This window comes from Grampus griseus (assembly GCF_964374135.1).
Source record: "Grampus griseus genome assembly, chromosome: X".
In the NCBI taxonomy this organism is placed as follows: domain Eukaryota; kingdom Metazoa; phylum Chordata; class Mammalia; order Artiodactyla; family Delphinidae; genus Grampus; species Grampus griseus.
Window position 1 is genome coordinate 28,017,137 of NC_138999.1, and position 23,154 is coordinate 28,040,290.

General features: G+C 36.7%; 1 protein-coding gene across 5 annotated transcripts in view; it reads left to right on the top strand.

The window, feature by feature from the left end:
• DMD (dystrophin) overlaps positions 1-23,154 on the top strand; it is a 2,236,200-nt gene that overhangs the window by 765,141 nt on the left and 1,447,905 nt on the right. For all 5 annotated transcript variants that reach the window (XM_082680764.1, XM_082680765.1, XM_082680763.1 and 2 more), the window contains 2 exons: positions 10,404-10,583; positions 20,949-21,124. In XM_082680764.1, the coding sequence (XP_082536890.1) occupies positions 10,404-10,583; positions 20,949-21,124 (356 nt within the window). The remainder of the gene's footprint in view (positions 1-10,403; positions 10,584-20,948; positions 21,125-23,154) is intronic.

Here is a 23,154-nt window from a genome sequence, read left to right on the forward strand (position 1 = left end):
TTTTCTCCATTGTTTATTCTTGCCACCTTTATCAAAGATAAGGTGACGACATGTGTGTGAGTTTATCTCTGGGCTTTCTATCCTGTTCCATTGATCTATATTTCTGTTTTTGTGCCAGTACCATACTGTCTTGATTACTGTAGCTTTGTAGTATAGCCTGAAGTCAGCCTGATTCCTCCAGCTCCGTTTTTCTTTCTCAAGATTGCTTTGGCTATTCGGGGTCTTTTGTGGTTCCATACAAACGCTGGAGTTTTTGTTCTAGTTCTGTGAAAAATGCCATTGGTAGTTTGATAGGGATCTCACTGAATCTGTAGATTGCTTTGGGTAGTAGAGTCATTTTCACAATGTTATTTCTTCCAATCCAAGACCATGGTATACCTCTCCCAGTATTTGTATCATCTTTAATTTCTTTCATCAGTGTCTTATAATTTTCTGCATACAGGTATTTTGTCTCCTTAGGTAGGTTTATTCTGAGATATTTTATTCTTTTTGTTGCAGTGGTAAATGGAAGTGTTTCCTTAATTTCATTTTCGTATTTTTCATCATTAGTGTATAGGAATGCCAGAGATTTCTGTGCATTAATTTTGTATCCTGCTACTTTACCAAATTCATTGATTAGCTCTAATAGTTTTCTGGTAGCATCTTTAGGATTTTCTATGTATAGTATCATGCCATGTGCAAACAGTGACAGTTTTACTTCTTCTTTCCCAATTTGGATTCTTTTTATTTCATTTTCTTCTCTGATTGCTGTGGCTAAAACTTCCAAAACTGTGTTGGGAGATAGTGGTGAGACTGGCCAACCTTGTCTTGTTCCTGATCTTAGTGGAAATGGTTTCAGTTTTTCACCATTAAGAACGTTGTTGGCTGTGGGTTTGTCATATATGGCCTTTATTATGTTGAGGAAAGTTCCCTCTATGCCTACTTTCTGGAGGGTTTTTTATCATACATGGGTGTTGAATTTTGTTGACAGCTTTCTCTGCATTGATTGAGATGATCATATGGTTTTCTCCTTCAGTTTGTTAATATGGTGTATCACGTTGATTGATGTGCGTATATTGAAGAATCCTTGCATTCCTGGGATAAACCCCACTTGATCATAGTGTATGGTCCTTTTATTGTGCTGTTGGATTCTGTTTGCTAGTATTTTGTTGAGAATTTTTGCATCTATGTTAATTAGTGATACTGGCCTGTAGTTTTCTTTCTTTGAGACCTCTTTGTCTGTTTTTGGTATCAGAGTGATGTTGGCCCAGTAGAATGAGTTTGGGAGTGTTCCTCCCTCTGGTATATTTTGGAAGAGTTTGAGAAGGATAGGTGTTAGCTCGTCTCTAAATGTTTGATAGAATTCACCTGTGCAGCCATCTGGTCCTGGACTTTTGTTTGTGGGAAGATTTTTAATCACAGTTTCAATTTCAGTGCTTGTGATTGGTCTGTTCATATTTTCTGTTTCTTCCTGGTTCAGTCTCGGAAGGTTGTTCATTTCTAAGAATTTGTCCATTTCTTCCAGGTTGTCCATTTTATTGGCATATAGTTGCTTGTCTTAATCTCTCATGAACCTTTGTATTTCTGCAGGGTACGTTGTTACTTCTCCTTCTTCATTTCTAATTCTATTGATTTGAACCTTCTCCCTTTTTTTCTTGATAAGTCTGGCTAATGGTTTACCACTTTTGTTTATCTTCTCAAAGAACCAGCTTTTAGTTTTATTGAACTTTGCTGTCGTTTCCTTCATTTATTTTTCTTTTATTTCTGATCTGATCTTTATGATTTCTTTCCTTCTGCTAACTTTGGGGTTTTTATATTCTTCTTTCTCTAATTGCTTTAGGTGTAAGGTTAGGTTTTTTATTTGAGATGTTTCTTGTTTCTTAAGGTAGGCTTGTATAGCTATAAACTTCTTTCTTTGAACTGCTTTTGCTGCATCCCATAGGTTTTGGGTGGTTGTGATTTCATTGTCATTTCTTTCTAGGTATTTTTTATTTCCTCTTTAATTTCTTCAGTGATCTCTTGGTTATTAAGTAGTGTGTTGTTTAGCCTCCATGTGTTTGTATTTCTTACAGATTTTTTCCTGTAATTGATATCTAGTCTCGTAGTGTTGTAGTCGTAAAAGATACTTGATACAATTTCAATTTTCATAAATTTACCAAGGTTTGATTTGTGACCCAGTATATGATCTATCCTGGAGAATGTTCCATGAGCACTTGAGAAAAATGTGTATTCTGTTGTTTTTGGATGGAATGTCCTATAAATATCAATTAAGTCCGTCTTGTTTAATGTATCATTTAAAGCTTGTGTTTCTCTATTTATTTTCATTTTGGATGATCTGTCCATTGTTGAAAGTGGGGTGTTAAAGTCCCCTAGTATGACTGTGTTACTGTCGATTTCCCCTTTTATGACTGTTAGTATTTTCCTTACGTATTGAGGTGCTCCTATGTGGGGTGCATAAATATTTACAATTGTTATATATTCTTCTTGGATTGATCCATTGATCATTATGTAGTATCCTTCATTGTCTCTTGTAATAGTCTTTGTTTTAAAGTCTATTTCATCTGATATGAGAATTGCTACTCCAGCTTTCTTTTGATTTGCATGGAATATCTTTTTCCATCCCCTCACTTTCAGTCTGTATGTGTCTCTGGGTCTGAAGTGGGTCTCTTGTAGTCAGCATATACACGGGTCTTGTTTTTGTATCCATTCAGCCAGTCTATGTCTTTTGGTTGGAGCATGTAATCCATTTACATTTAAGGTAATTGTTGATATGTATGTTCCTATTACCATTTTCCTAATTGTTTTGGGTTTATTTTTGTAGGTCTTTTCCTTCCTTTGTGTTTCCTGTTTAGAGAAGTTCCTTTAGCATTTGTTGTAAAGCTGGTTTGGTGGTGCTGAATTCTCTTAGCTTTTGCTTGTCTGTAAAGCTTTTAATTTCCCCATCAAATCTGAATGAGATCCTTGCTGGGTAGAGTAATCTTGGTTGTAGGTTTTTCCTCTTTCATCACTTTAAATATGTCCTGCCACTGCCTTCTGGCTTTCAGAGTTTCTGCTGAAATATCAGCTGTTAACCTTATGGGTATGCCCTTATGTGTTACTTGTTTTTTTTTTCCCTTGCTGCTTTTAATATTTGTTCTTTGTATTTAATTTTTGATAGTTTGATTAATATGTGTCTTGGCATGTTTCTCCTTGGATTTATCCTGTATGGGACTCTCTGTGCTTCCTGGACTTGATTAACTATTTGCTTTCCCATATTAGGGAAGTTTTCAACTGTAATCTCTTCAAATATTTTCTCAGTCCCTTTCTTTTTCTCTTCTTCTTCTGGGACCCTTATAATTCGAATGTTGGTGTGTTTAATATTGTCCCAGAGGTCTATGAGACTGTCCTCTCTTCCTTTCCTTCTTTTTTTTCTTTCTTTAGCTCTGCAGTAGTTATTTGCCCTATTTTATCTTCCAGGTCACTTTTCCATTCTTATGCCTCAGTTACTCTGCTATTGATCCCTTCTAGAGAATTTTTTATTTCATTTATTGTGTTGTTCATCTCTGTTTGTTTGCTCTTTAGTTCTTCTAGGTACTTGTTAACGTTTCTTGTATTTTCTCCATTGTATTTCCAAGATTTTCGATCATCTTTACTATTACTATTCTGGTTTCTTTTTCAGGTAGACTGCCTATATCCTCTTCATTTGTTAGGTCTGGTGGGTTTTTACCTTGCTCCTTCATCTGCTGTGTGTTTTTCTGTCTTCTCATTTTGCTTAACTTACTGTGTTTGGGGTCTCCTTTTCACAGGCTGCAGGTTCGTAGTTTCTGTTTTTTTTGGTGTCTGTCCCCAGTGGCTAAGGTTGGTTCTGTGGGTTTGTAGGCTTCCTGGTGGAGGGGACTGGTGCCTGTGTTGTGGTGGATGAGGCTGGATCTTATCTTTCTGGTGGGCAGGTCCATGTCTGGTGGTGTGTTTTGGGGTGTCTGTGGCCTTATTATGATTTTAGGCAGCCTCTCTGCTAATGGGTGGGGTTGTGTTCCTGTCTTGCTAGTTGTTTGGCATAGGGTGTCCAGCACTGTAGCTTGCTGGTCGTTGAGTGGAGCTGGGTCATGGCGTTGAGATGGAGATCTCTGGGAGATTTTTGCCGTTTGATATTACGTGGAGCTGGGAGGTCTCTTATAGACCAGTGTCCTGAACTTGGCTCTCCTACCTCAGTGGCACAGCCCTGACGCCTGGCTGGAGCACCAAGAGCCTGTCCTCCACAGGGCTCAGAATAAAAGGGAGAAAAAAAAGAAAGAAAGAAAGAAGAAGATAAAATAAAGTTAAGTATAATAAAATAATATAAAGTTATTAAAATAAAAAATAAATAATTATTAAGCAAATAATTGTTTTTTAGTAATGAAAAATAAAATGGACAGACAGCACCCTAGGACAAATGGTAAAAGCAAAGGTATACAGACAAAATCACACAGAGAAGCATACACATACACACTTAGAAAAAGAGAAAAAGGGAAAAATATATTTATGTCGTTTCTCAGAAAGTCCACCTCCTCAATTTGGGATGATTCGTTGTCTCTTCAGGTATTCCACAGATGCAGGGTACATCAAGTTGATTGTGGAGATTTAATCCACTGCTCCTGAGGCTACTGGGAGAGATTTCCCTTTCTCTCCTTTGTTAGCACAGCTCCAGGGGTTCAGCCTTGGATTTGGACTCGGCTGAGGGCATCCGTTCTTTGCTCACACAGGACGGGGTTAAAGGAGCAGATGATTCGAAGGCTCTGGGTCACTCAGGCTGGGGGGAGGGAGGGGTACGGATGCGTGGTGAGACTGCGGCTGCAGAGGCCAGCTGGACATTGCATCAGCGTGAGGCGCGCCGTGCGTTCTCCCGGGTAAGTTGTCCCTGGATCACGGGACCCTGGCAGTGGCGGGCTGCACAGGCTCCTGGGAGGGGAGGTGTGGATAGTGACCTGTGCTTTCACAGAGGCTTCTTGGTGGCGGCAGCAGCAGCCTTAGCGTCTTATGCCCGTCTCTGGGGTCCGCACTTTAATCGCGGCTCGCGCCTGTCTCTGGAGCTCCTTTAAGCAGCGCTCTGAATCCCCTCTCCTCGCGCACCAGGAAACAAAGAGGGAAGAAAAAGTCTCTTGCCTCTTCGGCAGCTCCAGACTTTTTCCCGGACTCCCTCCCGGCTAGCCGTGGCGCACTAGCCCCTTCAGGCTGTGTTCACGCAGCCAACCCCAGTCCTCTCCATGGGATCTGACCTCCGAATCCCGAGCCTCAGCTCCCAGCCCCCACCCGCCCAGGCGGGTGAGCAGACAAGCCTCTCAGACTGGTGAGTGCCGGTCGGCACCGATTCTCTGTGCGGGAATCTCTTCACTTTGCCCCCCGCACCCCTGTTGCTGTGCTCTCCTCTGCGGCTCCGAAGCTTTTCCCCTCTGCCACCCGCAGTCTCCGCCCGCGAAGGGGCTTCTAGTCTGTGGAAAGCTATCCTTCACTGCTCCCTTCCACTGGTGCAGGTCCCGCCCCTATTCTTTTGTCTCTGTTTATTCTTTTTTCTTTTGCCCTACCCAGGTACGTGGGGACATTCTTGCCTTTTGGGAGGTCTGAGGACTTCTGCCAGCATTCTTTAGGTGTTCTGCAGGAGTCGTTCCGCATGTAGATGTATTTCTGATGTGTTTGTGGAGAGGAAGTTGATCTCCACGTCTTACTCTTCTGCCATCTTGAAGCTCCTCCCCCTGTATAGGCTTTTAATTTAAGATAGATTCACATAGGTATTACTTGTTATTACTCGCTAGCTTACTGTTGATAGAAAATCATTCCTCACAGAAGGTATGTTTTTTTGAGTGATGTGACTACTAAAGACAGATTTTAGAAAAGTAATCTGTTTCAAACAGTGCAAAAATATCAGTGATCACATTTGTAATTTTGTTCTTCAACTAGTGGGGAGCCATTGGGAGTTGAATAACAATCATGTTTACATTTTTGGAATGCTCTTTGGTAGTAAGACTTTTGGTAGTAAGTAGGCCAATTAGAAGAACTGAACTAAGGAGCAGTGGGTATGAAAACGAGGAGACAGACTAGGTTATTTTAGAAGAGGAAATTGAGGCTCAGGAGAAAACACATGGCACAGATACAGTATCACAGAAGATTAGTGGCAGAGTTAAAATGAGCACCAAGATATCCAGACCCATGTCCAAGACTTTTAAGCTATTTCAGAACTCCTCATCACATTTGATTCCTTGACAGAAAATAACTGCAGTTGAAAAAAATTTGAACAATCATGTGCCACTGTGTTGACATTTTTGTAAGTAAAAGACGTTACTAGGGCTTCCCTGGTGGCGCAGTGGTTGAGAGTCCGCCTGCCGATGCAGAGGATCGGGTTCGTGCCCTGGTCCGGGAAGATCCCACATACCGCGGAGCGGCTGGGCCCGTGAGCCACGGCCGCAGAGCCTGCGCGTCTGGAGCCTGTGCTCCGCAACGGGAGAGGCCACAACAGTGAGAGGCCCGCGTACCGCAAAAAAAAAAAAAAAAAAAAAAAAGACGTCACTAGCTTCAGGGCCATGAAAATGCTCTCTTAGCAAAGTCTCAGTAATTTTCCAATATGATTAAAATTCCAATTATGTCACCTTACTTGTGAACAAAATGAAAATATGTTTTGTATAAGTCTTACCATTTGATAGTTTAAACCAATTAACAAAACCTGACAGCTGGTCTAGAATTTGAGGTAAAATTCCCCTGCTGACTCAGGCAGTGAATAAGAATTTAATGTTCATTAAAATATGTCACAATCTGAGACCCAAAACAGGTACCATCTGTCACCATTTCCTACTACATACCTAGGTATACATACAGTATGCTAAAACTCTCTTTTATTTACAATCAGTGTAATTTGTTTTGAAATATTATCACTAATAACCCATGGGATTTTCTCCTACTTTTCATTTGAGGTGGGGGATGAGGAGTCACGTATTTCATTCCTCCTGATACATCATTTTGTCCAAATCATGTCAGTCTGTTATTTTTCTATCATCAAAATTGAGGTTTTATTTGGTGTAAAGGATAAAAAGACAAGGACAGAAGAAACTGATGTGAATTCTAAGACTTGTAGAATCAAGTAGGTTATCATGGGGAGGCCCAAACCTACAAGAAATATGTTCCTGGGGAAGAGTACTGTTGCTGTGAGGATTCGTGGTGTCTGCCAGGGAAGGACAACTGGGAAACTTGACAAAAGAGAGGATGGTGTGCAGGGGCTGCAGGAATACTGTGGAATTAGGTCACTATCAAGTGTCTGTGAGATCAGATGGCAGGGACAGTGTGCTTATGGGAGCTTGGCAAGTCCCTGTTGACAGTGCTGTTTCACCAGGACTTGCTACCTTGACCTCATCTCCTGTGATCACCCTCAAAGAATTCATCCAGATAGTATCAGTGGTTCTCAAAGTGTGGTCCTTAGACTAGCAGCATCACCTGGGAACTTATTAGAAATGCAAATTCTTAGGCCGTATCCCAGACCTACTGACTCAGAAACTCTGGAAGTGTAGGGCCCAGCAATCTGCCAGTTAACAAGCCTTCCTGGTGATTCTGACGTTCCCTCAAGTTGAGAAGCCCCCACAGTGGATCATTCTACCTAAATACAACAACAGGTGATTAGAAAGAATTGCAGTACTCCTTACATATGGACAAATAACTACACATAAAATAGGTACAGAATTCAGTTTTGCCAGTTTAAGAGAAATTGTCTTGGCATTACTCTCTGAAGCATACGTCTGATGAGAATAGGGTGAAGAGTTTCTGGGCCTTTTGTAAGTGTACATTCTCTTTTCACTTCAAATCATCTAATCTTGACCAGATAGAACATGTTTATTCTGTCTTCTTGAGCAGCTTATCTGTTTCTTGCCCATTTCTACTGTTGTCCAATCTGATTTATTGGCTGTACTTTCCTGATTACCTTGGGAGGTATGTCCAGGTGCCTCACTTCTATGAAAATAAATTATATTTCTTCTTTTAAAATCCTAGCTGACCTCTGCCTTGTACATGTTTTCTAGACCTTCTTTTTGCCTCCTGAGTTTTCTAGAACTCTCTGGTTCTCTGGCAGTCAAAGATCTGTAATCAATTCTTGATATGCAGAAAGACATCTTTTTTTTATACTCTAAATATTAGTAACAATTAAATCATAATTATTTGATATACACACACAAAATCCAAGCTTAAAATAATTGCTTTCCAAGGGTAGATGGGAGAAGGCAATTCATTACTGTGTTGCAGTGTATCTGGCACTACCGTGGATTTCCTGTTTTCTCCCTCTCTTAGTTATGGTGGGAGAGTACTTCAGGAACTGGGAGACATTAAGAGGAAGAAAGATTGGGAGAGAAAGAGAGAGGTTGGCCCAGAGCCAACAAGGGGAAACAAACTGAGGTAGCACTACTATCCTGCCCTCACCATTAGACAAACACAGATCTAGAATTTACTAGATAGAAGCCTTGGTTAGTACAGTGTTTGTCATACAGATTTAGGTAAAAATATATTGATTTGATAATTCCACAGTTTTATAATAATGCTGTTTTTATTTTACCTTGAGTTATTTTCCCTAATTGTATTCCTTAATGGCAAATTTTCCCTTTATTTTTGTTATGTTCACTAAGTGCTTCTTTTTTTTTTGAATTTTATTTATTTTTTAGACAGCAGATTCTTATTAATTATCTATTTTATACATAGTAGTGTATATATGTCAATCCCAATCTCCCAATTCATCCCCCCCTACAACCCGCTAAGTGCTTCTTCATTTGGTTTAATGTTAACACAGGAGGCTTCGTTTCACTTGCCACTAAATCTCTTTGGGTATCCAATTACTTTTATAGATCATCTAAGAAAATCTTTTTAGGTAACATGAGACTACCCATAAATTTCCAACACAAATGGTTTCCCCGTCTTCAGATTCAGCTTATATATCTTAATTCATATTTTGGTCTATTGCATTCTTTCAGACTTAGAAAAAAATAGTGAAAAAAACAATTATTGAGGAGAAACTAGAAATTCATTTCAAAACTTGCTTTTATTCCCTAAAAATGGCTTGCAGTAAGACTGCAATATAAAGAACACCAGGTGAAGTAGATTCTGAGAAAAGGATGAACTAATTGAAGGAGACACTGGAGCAGTCTGCAGTTAAGAGCTATCAATGCAGGTGGCATGCCAAAATGAACTACATAAAGTGTCCTTTGAGCGGAGGGTGGGGGTGGGGTGGGAAGGGGTGTGTATGTTGATTTCTCTCTGTCGATGACACTTTGGTTCATGGGCAGTTGGGACATCTGTTTCATACTCATTTCTTTGCCATGTGCAATGTTAGTTGTACTTAAATAAATTTGCATTTATTTTGGAAGGACAGGTCTCACAGCTTAGTTTATGTTCATTGTAGTTGCTGCTGCCAAAAAGGGGATTGTAAAGGGGCCATAAAATAATTCTCTCCTTTCTTTCTTCTTACTCTATGTTTACAAATTACATCAGGGACTAGCATTTGGGAGACGGAAATGGGATTTCCCAAAGCATAGGTTGACCTTAATGGATAAAATGAAAGAATAAGCTGCCCTGATCTACTGATTTCACACAAGCCACTTTGTTTATTCATTCTGTATCAACCAAATGGCATGCGTAACCCTCCATAGCTCCCAGGAACTTTGGAAATATGAATGGTATAAAAATACTTCATAAAACACAAGCATTTAGTAAACACGCAAAGTGATTCCAAAGGATTTGTGTTATACTCAGTTACTTAGTTCTATTACTTAATGGGCTCTAAAATTAGCTTTAGAAGATAATTACTCAAATAGCTGAAAGTTAATAACAGATGCTAAAAAATGAAAAAGTCAGTAAACTGAATAACAAGATTTTTGTATCCAAATAATGAAAAGAATGTAAAAATCATAGAAATAAATAATATTGCAAATTTATTCAAATAATCACAGCATTTCAGATTGGGAAGGCCCCTTAGCCATGCTCATCTTCTCAGTTCACCATCTTTTCTTCAGTACTTCTGGCATGTGATATTTTATTTGAATTCTATCAGAAATTAGAAAGAAATTCACTAACATCCAAGAGCCATGCCTTTCACTTTAGAAAACCTCCAAATGTTAAAAAGTAATTTCCATATGTTGATCTCTGTTTTGCCTTTTGAAGCAATGCTACATTTTTACTTGGCAGTTCTTCAAAAATGTTTAGGTAGTTCGTAAGTGCCTCAACGAGGTGTTTATTCTACATCTGACTTTTATTTCTCTTCAAGGGAACGTTATTTGGATTATAATTTTCTACTTATATTTTTATGAACTCTCGATCTTTTGCAGGCACAATTATAATCTTTCCATATGTATACAAATGAGAAAGTGCATGCAAAAGCAAATTGAACTATAGTGTTTCATAAAATGTAACCTAGGCTTAGTCTGTGTTCTTCCTTGTTTTAACAGGTTTTAAAAACCGATCTAGAAAAGAAAAAGCAAACCATGGACAAACTCTGCTCACTCAACCAAGATCTTCTTTCAACACTGAAAAACACATTGGTAGCCCAAAAGATGGAAGCATGGCTGGACAACTTTGCCCAGCGCTGGGATAATTTAGTCCAAAAACTTGAAAAGAGTTCAGCACAGGTTAGTGATAATAATTAACCTACAGTAAATTATCCTTCAGATTTTTTGAAATCTGCAATAAGAGAGTGGTGCTGTAACCCTGCAAAGGGTGTCACTAGATTAGTCCTTGCTAAGTATTCAGTTGAATAACAACATGGCTCTCTTGGTTGCCTTGACATTGGCGAATGTGGTAGAAGTGGAGGAGTGAGTGCTAGTGGACTGAACGAACTACTGCCTTAGAGTGTAATCCCCTCCAATTCAATGGGAATGAGGATCTGAGTGACTCAGAGCAGTCGGACAAAATGCTAGGGAACTGTGTCATCACACTGGAATGATCCCTGGAATGATGAGGGCTATTAATTGACCTCTACATTTTACGTATGAGAAAATGAAGTTTAGGGAGGAAAAGTGAATTGTCCAAGGAAAGTCAGTGATAAGAGCAGGACTAGGGCCCAGGTCCTTTGATTTCACTGAAGACTTCTTTCAATTAGTGCAAGTGAGGTTTTAACCAGTGGATTTTCTGCCATAGACTGTTGATTCATAAAATCATGCCGCTTAGTTATACTAACACATATAGGCTGTAGATTAGGAAAACATCTATGTTTTACTTGTAGTGTCATGTGTTTTTATGCTAAGAATTGTAAAAGTTTTGATAATTTTTTTTAATGTGATATTTTTAAACTAGAAACTTTTATTATCTGATATGGTTATTAGATGGTGGAATCATGGGCAGTCATTCAAAATATTAACATTATGTTTAATAGTGTTTAATACATTCTGCCATATTGTTTCACATTATAGAAGCTTTTACTAATTGGTCACAGATCATAGTTCAATGCACCATGCACACACCTCTATTAAAGCCACATTCAGTAGCTTTAGGCATGTATCTCCTCTCTTGTGAGACAGTACACGGAATTTGTTTTTTGATACTTGGCATCTGATAAGTGGCACTTAGGAAATGTTTGTTGAAAGATGAAGAAATGAAGTTTGAAGTATTGCTTCCAATAATATAATTTAAGAAAATATGATCAGCCAACATATATGATTTTCAGTCACAGTTCAATCTTTTTTTAAAAACCAAATTCATATTTAAAATTTAAAACTTGAAGGAGTATCAATTGCAGTAATTTCTCATACAGTCATTGGGCAATAATAAAAATTCTATTGACTATATTTTTGGCAATTACTTGATATAATAGTGATTTTACCACGAGATCATGATTCTTCTTATTATATGTAATCTGGCCTTGGTTACTTTGCATGATCATTGGCATTTATGTAACAAATATGTGAGACATTAGAAAGTGTTATACTTTTTAAACCATCAGTGATATCATTCCAATATATACCCACTGGTTCCATAGATTATTGGTGCTGTAAAATAGTCAGTTACCGTGTTAAGAAGCACTGGCATTATTTGATGAAGATATTTTGAAATGTGTCCCTTTAAGGGGATGTATTCACGGAGGTGTACTGGGGTTAACAAAAGGTTGCATTCTGGTTCACTTGCCCTATTGGCAGTGGTTTTCCAAACTTGGGTCTGCATAATAGTTACCTGGGAAACTGATTCAGATGCATAGTCCTAGATTTTGTGCTCAGAAAATCTCATTCAGTAGGCTAGTAATCTGCATGCAGCCTTTGATAAAGTCTGCAGAACATATTTTTTTAAAACATTGAATTAGTCAGACAGTGACATATGTGCCAGTCCCCACATTCTGGTGTTCCTCAGCGCTGCCTGAAATGGGAAGAACGGAGACCTTCCTAGCAATATATTGATAGTATTTCCTAGCAGTATATTGCTAGTATTTAAATATGCTCATTCTGTGGAATGAGACTTGTGCATCTCATCAAAATCTTACTTATTTGATTATTTTGGTTGGTTAAAAAATAAAATAGAAACCTTATTTTTTAATGGCTTAAAAGTACGAGACTACCACCTAGGGCAACTTACTTAACCTCCTATTTTTGAACTTTATGAAATCTATGGTAAAACAGTAGTAACTTTGGTTTGTGTAATTCCTTATATAATGATTTCCAACATAAAACATGTATCTGCTCTACTTGCTCACTGGGGTTTGATGAGGGTAAAATAAAACCATAGACATGAAAGCATTTTGAGAAAAAAAGGTTCTCTTGATATGCAAGGCATTCTGTTTAGTGAGTCTGGACAGCTTGTTGTAAGTTCACTATGATTTTTTTTAAAATTTATTTTTAAACCATTATACACTCTTATACCAGACCAGAAGCAGACAAATGGAGTTATATTAGCAAGTTGCTTCCTAGGACACTAAGCTTGAGCCTTTCTTAAGCTCACGTCTCACTTTTCACTCCTTGTTTTTTTCCAAAAATGCACTATCATAGGCCCAATCCAAATCATTGTTTGGGAGTGGGGGGCTCTTAGGAAGCTACCCAGGGAAAGAGGAATTAAAAGGAGATAGAGTGAAAAAAGAAATAGTATCTTGTAACTAAAAAAAAAAAAAAAAAAAAAAAAGTGGTTTTCTTTCTTACGTGTCACATTGAACTTAATCAAAATTGCATAAGAATTCCAAGAATGTTGAGGGTAAGGTTGTGACTTTAAAGAACAAAGCTCACTTGTATGCATATATTCCAGCATTTTTGTGGGGGAAAAATAGTCACATTAATGACACAATATACTCAGTCTTTTAAAAATCCTTTTAAATGATTGGTATAAAGAATGAGCAAAGTTCTGGTAATGGTTAAAATCCAGTAGGGTGTTGGAATTGTGACTGAGATGACAAGGAATCCAATCGTGCTCATGTGTGCTCATCATGTGCCCGAAATTTTGACTGCTATTCAGGTCAAGGCTTTGAGGGATTTTGACCTTATGAAACAGTAGCATGGCAAGAGATCAAAACATGAAAAAAATCAACTGTGAGGGCTGCTCTGTTGCATTTCAGAGTCAGGTTTGGCTTGAATAATACCTGGACACAAGCTGAAGATGCTGAAGTTGATGAGAAGGCAGCCTAAGAAAATGGAAATACTTTCTGTTTCCAAAAGTTAAAAAGAATAATAACATTTGCTATGTGGATGCTTAAAATGAGAAAAGAGAGCAAATGAAATACACCTTGAATTGACTTATTTAAATACTCGAATGACCCTATATTTCCTCCAAACTTTTTTATAAACGTGCTTATTGAAATTTACTCAGCTATTTTTCCTAAATGCCGTGCCCCTGGTGGACATATTTATATTTTGATTGTAATTAGGGAATACGATAGTCAGAAATTCATTATAGTTAATACTTTAAATGATTTGAAATATTAGTTTTCGCATTTAACTGAAATCATGGTATACTATGGAAAGGGGATGTTATTCATTTGCTTTATAATTTATTATGGTAATTTATGTTAGACTTGGCAGCATGAGTTTAGACGTAAGAATATATCTATCTAGATAAGTCCAGAAGTTCTATAGCCTTGTGATTTTTTTAAACAGAGTAAATTATCTTCTTTGCCAGAAATAAGGAACATTCTATGACTTGTGCAAGTTCATAGCTCTTATTCCCATTTTATCAATATTTTGCTATATTCCTAATGACCATTTTTTCAGTGTTCTGAACTATGAGCACAAATATCTTAAAGATAAAATTAATATCCTCAGAATTCCCCTCCCCTTGAACATGAGCGTACATGTTTATGCTGTGTGTGTCTGTGTCTGTACTCATGGATTCCCAAATAAAGAAAGTGATTATTATGTATGGATATATCTGTTCTACATTATTTATGTCCTTCTGAGAGTTTTAAAACTCCTGCCAGACATGTAAGTAATGTAAAACATGGTTGAAGATAATAAGCTAGTGTTTTTCATAATACCAGAAATGCAAATAGATGCAAAAGCATTAAGATGAAAATTTCTGTATTTGCCTTTCTTTTCAGAGTTCATTCTCATATTTTAGAGATCTCTGTTTTTACTCTCCATAAAATATTTTACATGCACATTCTGACTGTACCCATTCTCAAAGCATTATTTTGTAGACCTCTTGATACATGAAATGTAGTTGCAATTGGTTTGCCTCTCATCGTTTTGCCAATGGTTTTAATTAAAAACACTCTAAGGCCTTTCAGTTGACAACCCTTTTCAGTGGTTCCTGAAAGCTCTCCAAGTCTAATCAGTCTGCTGCCAATTAAAAAACAATTTTAATGGTTTTATAAAACCCATAATTAAAACAAAATTTCCTCATTTATTTTAGGTTTTTATCTTAGTTAATTCATGGACTAACTATCTTGAATTTTAGAGCATCTTTTGGTTAATTGCTTAGGTTAAAGGTTTTATTAGAAAATTTCCAAGTTATAGCTCAAATAACCTTGGGAATTAACTGTATTCTTTTGCTACCTTCAGCTAAAGTAGATGTTTGAGAGCAGGCCTTGTGTGCATCAGTGCAATTGGTTTTATGTTGTAAATTCATTTATCGACAACAACATAAAATGTTGTAGGCACTGAAAATTTAAGAGACAAGAGCTGAATTAACTGTTGGAACCACTCATTCCTTATTTATAAAATGAAAAATTTGGTCTAGGAAGATCTCTGTAGTGTCTTTCCAGTTCTAAATGTTTATGATGCGTTTCTCTTTTCTTGAAATTTTATATAAAACTCTGGAGTAATTAGTGAAGAGATTCCAACTATCTCCATTGTATAACTCTCAGAGTCAGCTGGAAGATGATAATAAAAATGAAATTCTGTTCCTATTAGAAGAAGACTGGCTTCTGAAATAGTTACATTTCGCTCATCATGAGTATGTAATTAAAATACTATTAAGATAAAATACTCAGCATCTATATGATAAATCTGTTGTTTGTTGACAATAAATGAAATAACACAGCAAGAAAAATCCAAGTTTTTTCTGTATGCTTAATAATCTGCATCCCTAGTTAAAGAAAGTGTTCCATTACTTCCTGCCAGATGGTGTGTAGAGGAAGGTCAGGTGGATCAGAAAAAATAAATTTCATTGCTTCTTGAATTTTTGCAGATGTGGCTAATTCACACAGTTGCTCAAATTCTGTGTTTAGTATGTATCCTGAAGCCAACATGTATCTCTTTATTCTGACAATGTGTACCAAAGAGAATTTGAAGTGAGGGACAAAATACATAAAATTAAAGAGAGAGTTTTACGGAATAAACCTTCTTAACCATCATATAATATTACATTTCAAATAGGAGAATGACTTCTTTTATGATATCTTTTGAATATTGACTCTGTGCTTATGATTCTAATATCAGTATATATTCAATAAGTTATATTGCCTTAATATCAGTATCAAAACAGGGCAGTAATTGATATTACAGTTTAGTTACCAAGCCACTCTCATGAACTTGGGCACTCCTTGTATGCTACACCTAGCTGTGTTAATTCCTTGGCATTTGTTCATGAGATAGAACATTTTTTAGCCTTTTGATTAATAACCCAGCTTCCTTTGTGAGCACCTGATCTTTTACCCCAGGTTTCTCATAAAGTTCAACATATAAATCCTTTCTGTTGCTTAGAATTTTGAATCCTCACACCATCATCGCATATTTGTGCCTTGTGCTACCATGCCTGTGGAGATAGTTTTAAGCCTGGATATCAGTTATCAGCTAAAACTGTTGCTATGATTATGCAGTATGTTTTAAACTGTAGAACTGCAACCCCTCTATGCCCATTAAAAATCAGTGATCACTCTAAAGTTCTGTATGTAATAAAGAACACAACGAGAAACTTCAATCAACACTTGTCAACCTGCCTGAAATTTTTACCTCTCATCTATAAAATGGGAATAAACTTAGTACTTATTCTTAGGGCCATTGTGAGGTAATGATAGCCACCACTTACTAAGCTTTTACTGCAGATACTATTTTGAGTATTTTAAATAAGATAAGGGATGCAAAGCACCTAGCATAATGCCTGGAATGTGGAGAGAGCTCCATGACTGGTAGCTATTATTACAAGTATAAGTATTTTAATAATAATGATAATAAGATAAATTAGGTAACTAATTTTTTATAATTTGAATCTCTTTTAGTAAGTTTTTTTTTTAAATGTTCAAATAGTATCTCACAATACCAGTAGAAATCTCTAACATCAAAACTTACAAAGTCAAGACTATTTAAATAATTAAGTGGTGCAATTAAGAATATGGGCCAAACTGAAAGAAAGATAACAGCACAAAGTTAATTTAAAATATAAGAACAGGGCTTCCCTGGTGGTGCAGTGCTTGAGAGTCCACCTGCCGATGCAGGGGACACGAGTTCGTGCCCCGGTCCAGGAAGATCCCACATGCCGCGGAGTGGCTGGACCCGTGAGCCATGGCTGCTGAGCCTGCGCAACGGGAGAGGCCACAACAGTGAGAGGCCCACGTACTGCAAAAAAATAAAATAAAATAAAAAATGAAGTAAAAAATAAAATAAAATATAAGAACAGGTGGTAAATACAACTAGTTGCCCATGAGAAACTGGACACAGTGCTGGAAAAGAAATGTTTCCTTTCGTTATATGCTCTTTTACATTCTTTAAATATGCTTGAATGTACATGTAGCTCCTTTTCAAAATGTGCATTTTTAAACAAATGGAAGAGAAAATGGTAAGAAAGATTTTCATTGTTTGAAAATAGTATGTTTTTTCTAGACCTACCCAAATTATACAACCTTAATGCAAGAAGACGTTCACCCTAGAACTATCAAGATACTGGGCAAATGCTCTTCCAGGTTTTCTCACAATGGGAAAAATGTAAATTTTGGAAATTAACCTATATCACTTTATAAGTAAAGAAGGTTCGGTTTAGAAAAATTCCTGAATTTTCTCTGGACTTTTTAGTGGTTATTACTAATATGTAGCAAGAGAGTACTTATTGTGTTCAAACATTATGTAATTTAATTCTTGCTTCCAGGATGGGGTACATATTTTGCGAGGCTCAGTGCAGAATGAATATGCAGGGATTCTTTACAAAAATCATGAAGAATTTCAAGAGGGTGACAGCAGAGCATGAAACCAAGAATGAGATCCTTTTGAGTGAGGGGACCTGGGTGACTACATAAGTTGCACACCCATGAAGCAGGCCTTGTTTGCAACACCCTTGTGAGAGATGTATTATCGTTACTGTTTTACATATGAAGACAAGAAATCAAAGCTCTGAGAGAGTAACCAGTCTTCCTCAAATATTACAGGATGTGAACTGTGGACCTGTTGTTTGAGAACTGTGGAGCCTAGCTCAGAGACCTCCACTTTTAATCACTGTAAGGGGAACTAGCTTCCAAACCTAAAGACAAATAATTATTTTCCATTTTTACTGGCTACTTAACTGATAGATGAAGGGGCTAGTATTTAAAAACAAATCTATTTTGTTTTCTTGAAGACATTTACATGCAGTTATTTTCCATACTTGTATTTTTCATATGCAACTCACCTTGTCTCACAATTATTTGTGTGGTTGTCACCTTCACTACTATACTGTGAGATCTCTAAAAATAGAGATTCCATTGTATTTGTTTCTGGGTGTCCTGTAGTGACACATATCGAATAGATGTTAGAATTTAATTGAAACATTATGATTCAGCTGCTGAATAACTCATGCAGTTTTAGATTGCTTTAATTGAATATGATGTCCAAAGTCAGAAAATCTAGGTTTTGGAGCACCCGATTAAATCTAGTTCTAGCAAATACCTGGTATTATAGAGCTTGGAAATAAGATTTATTAGAGTCATGATTATCAAGCTTCAGACCTTTAAGACTGTCAGGTGGAAACAATACTCACCTTACTCTTTGTTGTTTCAGGGTTCAAAACAAATTTTATTTATTTATTGATTCAGGCCACGCAGCACAGCTTGTGAGATCTTAGTTCCCAGACAAGGGATTGAACCCATGCTCCCTGCAGTGGAAGCACAGAGTCCTAACCGCTGGACCGCCAGGGAATTCCCAAAACAAATTTTATATGAATGAAATCATAATAATGCAGGCTTCCACTAGGTGTAAAGATCTTTGCCAATGGGAAAATTTGATGCCATACTCAGGAAGGAGTTGTCTGCTTCTGGAAGTAGTGAATCCTGTAGTAAGGAGGAGGTTATACTCAGTGACCTCCATAATCCCTTCCTGTCTATATTTTTAATGTTTCTAACATATAATTAAGTGTTTACAGTCAATAACTAAAAGTGATGGGGAAATTTAGTACATGACCAATTGTTTTTTATTCTGGAGTAGGTTTTGAAAGTAATTATTAATTTGTTATATATAATGAATTATACCCTATATTTACAGGATCAGTGCACAGATGTTTTCTTTTTTCTGTATCCCAAAGGAAATGAAGTAGTTTCAAATACAGTATAGTGATGATTATAGTATAGAACAATTACAGACTGCTATTATTTTATTAAAAATATTATTTTTTCTTTCTTATAAGGTTTGCTATATTCTTAAATGTCTTTTCATAGTATATAATGTTGCCATTTCTCTTTACCTTCCGTGGGCACATCTATCCAATTTCATAATAAGTATCAGTTAGAAGATACTATAACATTTTAGAAATTAATTTCACAGCCAAATATTCAGTAGCACAAATATTCCATAACATTAGATATAACTGCAAAAAAATAGCTTTGTATTTTCAGAATCTCTGCATTCTGGTGCCTGCACATATAAAAGCAGAAATTTTCCACCTGAACAATATTTTCTTCAAGCCCTGATTGTATGCAAAAACAATTTGCCCATAGTTAAAAAAAATGTTACTCTGAAAAAATTAAATGCTCTTGGAATCCTACTTAAAAACTCTGTGTTCCTTTTGGTTAAAGGTAGAATTAATTTTATCATGTAATTGTCATTTTGTGTTGAGTTCAGTTAGGTTTGAGGTTATATCTTAAGCATTTTTAAAAACTGTTACATTCTGCTTTCATTTTGGCATAACTTGTCGATGGACTATATAATTATAGTTTGAAGCTCAGTGCTTGATTCTGAATAATGAATCTATGGAGATCTTAGAGAAGATAAAACCTGTGCTTGACACATGTAGAAACTTGATATCTCTTAATGTCTTTTTTTTTTTTTTAACTATTTAGGCTACCTAAATGGAAGTCCCTAAGGCCTTGGCGTATGTAAAGATGTGGCTTGCACAAAGGGTAGCACCTTCAAAATGTATTTGTCAAAAGCAATTTTTACATAAGACACCATGACAAAGGATTTCATTACTACATGTCAATTCCTATTTGGAAGCTGAAATCAGAAGATCATGAGGCTTCCCTGCTTTCTTCCCATTGAGGGAATTGGTCATCATGTGTGAGGCAGGGAGGTTCCCTCAAACCTCTTTCTTATCCCTTGGCAAATTCAGGAAAATCAGTAAATCTAATCTTGGTCCCAACCAGATCCCTGACTATGTGTATATTTAGTATGTATAAGTGGATCCAAAGCAGGCCTGTTTTGGTCTCCATGGAAATAGATCTTCCGAAAAATTTGGCTTACTGGAAGAGTAATGATTAACATCACAAGAGGTAACTTTTTAGTCTTAATAACTGGAGGACTGTGAGACAGAATTGGTGATTAAGGCAAGAGGATGTCTCACCATTTTGTGACTTGTCTGTCTGGTAATGCCTGTGTACTGAGGGAATGGCCTCTCACGACTTGGGTCACAAATCGTATCATTTCAAAGAGTGATGATCTATGTCTAAAAAAAAATCTTTGTAAAGTCTGAACACAAAGTTAGTGTGATTCTAAACCAAGAAGAATTGAATGCTAACTTTGGATACTCAAATATTTTAACAGATTGACTAATTTAAATCAAACAGGTGTAGCGTGCTTTTTAACATTCGAATAATATTCAGCTTAAATGTATTTCTGGACTAATAGGCATTTTATATTAATCTCTTATTGTACTTCTAAAGGGCATATCACTTATTTGATTAAAAAGTCATTCATTACACAGTTCAAAGAATTTTGTCTAAAAATTTATAGACTATAAATAATTATATTTATGAAAACCAAAGATGCATTCAGTGCACTATTTAATAAACATATACAATGTTCCAGGCAATGGAATTAGTGCTGGCATACCTGAGCAAAATTTACATTAGTGTTGTAAACACTTTAAACAGCATGTCTAATTAAATGACAGAATGACACCCTAAGTTTTCCTCCTTTGCCCCACTTATTTCCCATAGCTTGACCAATAAATTGAAGAGGCGCTAGTTTACTTTTGGTTTTGAGATTACTTTCCTTTGTGGTTTCAGTCAACATAACTTAAGTCAGATAAAACAATTTGATTTGGGTTCAATATGGTGCTATTTTGATCTGAAGGTCAATTTACCAACAAACAGGAACAGTTTCTCATTATTTTCCTTCACCACTCCAAGCAGTCTTTGCTGAAGTCTTTCAAGCAGTGTGTGACCTCTGTTTCGATACTTCTTGCAGATTTCACAGGCTGTCACCACCACTCAGCCATCACTAACACAGACAACTGTAATGGAAACGGTAACTATGGTGACCACGAGGGAACAAATCCTCATAAAGCATGCCCAAGAGGAACTCCCACCACCACCTCCCCAAAAGAAGAGGCAGATTATTGTGGATTCCGAAATTAGGAAAAGGTGAGAAGCTTTTGCTCATGGCTTTATCCTCAAACGAAGAGTAATTGTTAAGCAGGAAAACTCATTTACAGCTATTTTGATGGCAGTGTTTTTACCTAAACAATATTTCCAGAAGCCTCAGGTGCCTATAATGTCAGTTAAGTTAGTGAGACAAATTATGAAGTAAGTTTTAAAATTTTCCCCAAGCAATCCCTATCCCAACAAAAACAGAATGCTTAATGGAAATACTATTTTCTGGATTGAAAGAAGAAACCACAAGTGATGGATGCCTTTTATCCTGAAAGTTTCCTTTTTTCTTATCAAGAGCCTGCTTGTTCAGTGCCTACTTTTGCATTAAATGCCTTTTTCCAGTAATGGAAAGGACATTTTCATGAAGAAGAAGTACACCTATAATAGACACGATCCATTCTGTTAGTTTACGAGAACATAATGTCTCAATCTGCGTGTCCTATATCAGGAGTAATTACAGAACAGATTTCCTGTTCTTTGATATTTATAAAGTCTTATCTTGTAGGTGTTAGAATTTTTAACTGAGCTTTTCGTGGATATTCTCAACTAGACATTGTAGATAAGTTAGGTATTATGTAAATCAGTAGATATATTAAACTGATGGGAATAAAATTTCATAAATGCAAAAGCTAGCATGAAAATTATAAAACTGGTACAATTTCCTTTTCATGCCAATTATTATAATTCTAAGATTAAGAAAGAACATTAAAACCTGCCTTAATGTTTCTAAGCAGCATGTGTTTGGGAGCACATGGAACATTTGACATTAGAATTAGTGTATACAAGGGTAGGGAAGCATGAGAAGAACATATACCCAAAAATAGCGTGTCAGATGTTTTAGGCAAAGGAAGAAACACCTAGAAAAGTTTTTAAGTACATCATTTGGGACTTTCAGTACTTCCCTGTTAATCCGTGACTTTTAACCTACTTTCATAATTCCACTGTAGACCACGGGGCTTTTCTCCACGGTTGGAGCTCCTTGGCTGAGTGAACCCTCTCATTCAGGGCTCAGCAAACTGAAGCCTGCAGGCTCAATCCAGCCTGCTGCCAGTTTTTGTAGGGCTCATGAGCTGAGAACTGTTTTTTACATTTTTAAGTGGTTGAAAATAATCAAAAGAAGAATATTTCATGACATGTGAAAATTTCTGAAATTCAAAGGTCAGTGTGCACAAATAAGGTTTTATCAAAACAAAGTCAGACTCATTCATCTATGCATCATCCTTGGTTGCTTTCACATCAGAAAGGCAGGGTTGGGTAGTTGTCACAGAGACTATATGACCTACAAACCCCCAAATATTTACTATCTGGCCATTTACAAGAAAAGTTTACTGAGCCTTGTTCCAGTCAAATGGTTCTCAGAATCTTTGAATATTGGCATTCTATTTGGGGCAGAAACTTCCAAGAACTCTACTCATTATAGTGGTTGAAATTTTAACATTCATTGATGGAGAAAGAATGTGACAGCAAAAATAAATCAGTAAAGCTCTTAATGAATTTGCTTTTTATTAATCCTAAGAGCATGGCGATTAATTTGATGCCTTGTTAAATATATGTCTACAGACAATGCCTAGTGGGCACATGGATTTATGGATCCTTTGCAACAACCTAACAGCTCTCCAACAAGTTTCCAAGCAGAGCAATATGGAGACCTAGTTATCTACCCCCTAATATGTTTGGGACCCTTCTAATACAGATATTAACAGAGCAACTTGATTCCTATCATTCTCTGTCTTCAAAAGCTTATTCTTGGCTCCTGTTTGGAGAATGTATTTGGTTAGGAAAAATGTGTTCTGAGTACTTTTTTGTTTTCAAGAAAGTGTGACTAGTGGTGAAATATTTTGTCTCCTAAATTCTGTTTGTATCATATGCTCTCAGCAGTTTTTGTAAGTGCTTGGAAGCATGTTCAATTGGGAACATAAAGAATATATTACTTAAATAAAAGCTAACACTTACTGAGGATTTTATTATGCACTCAGCACTAGATTAAGTGCTTTGTCTGCATAGCTCATTTATTCTTCCCA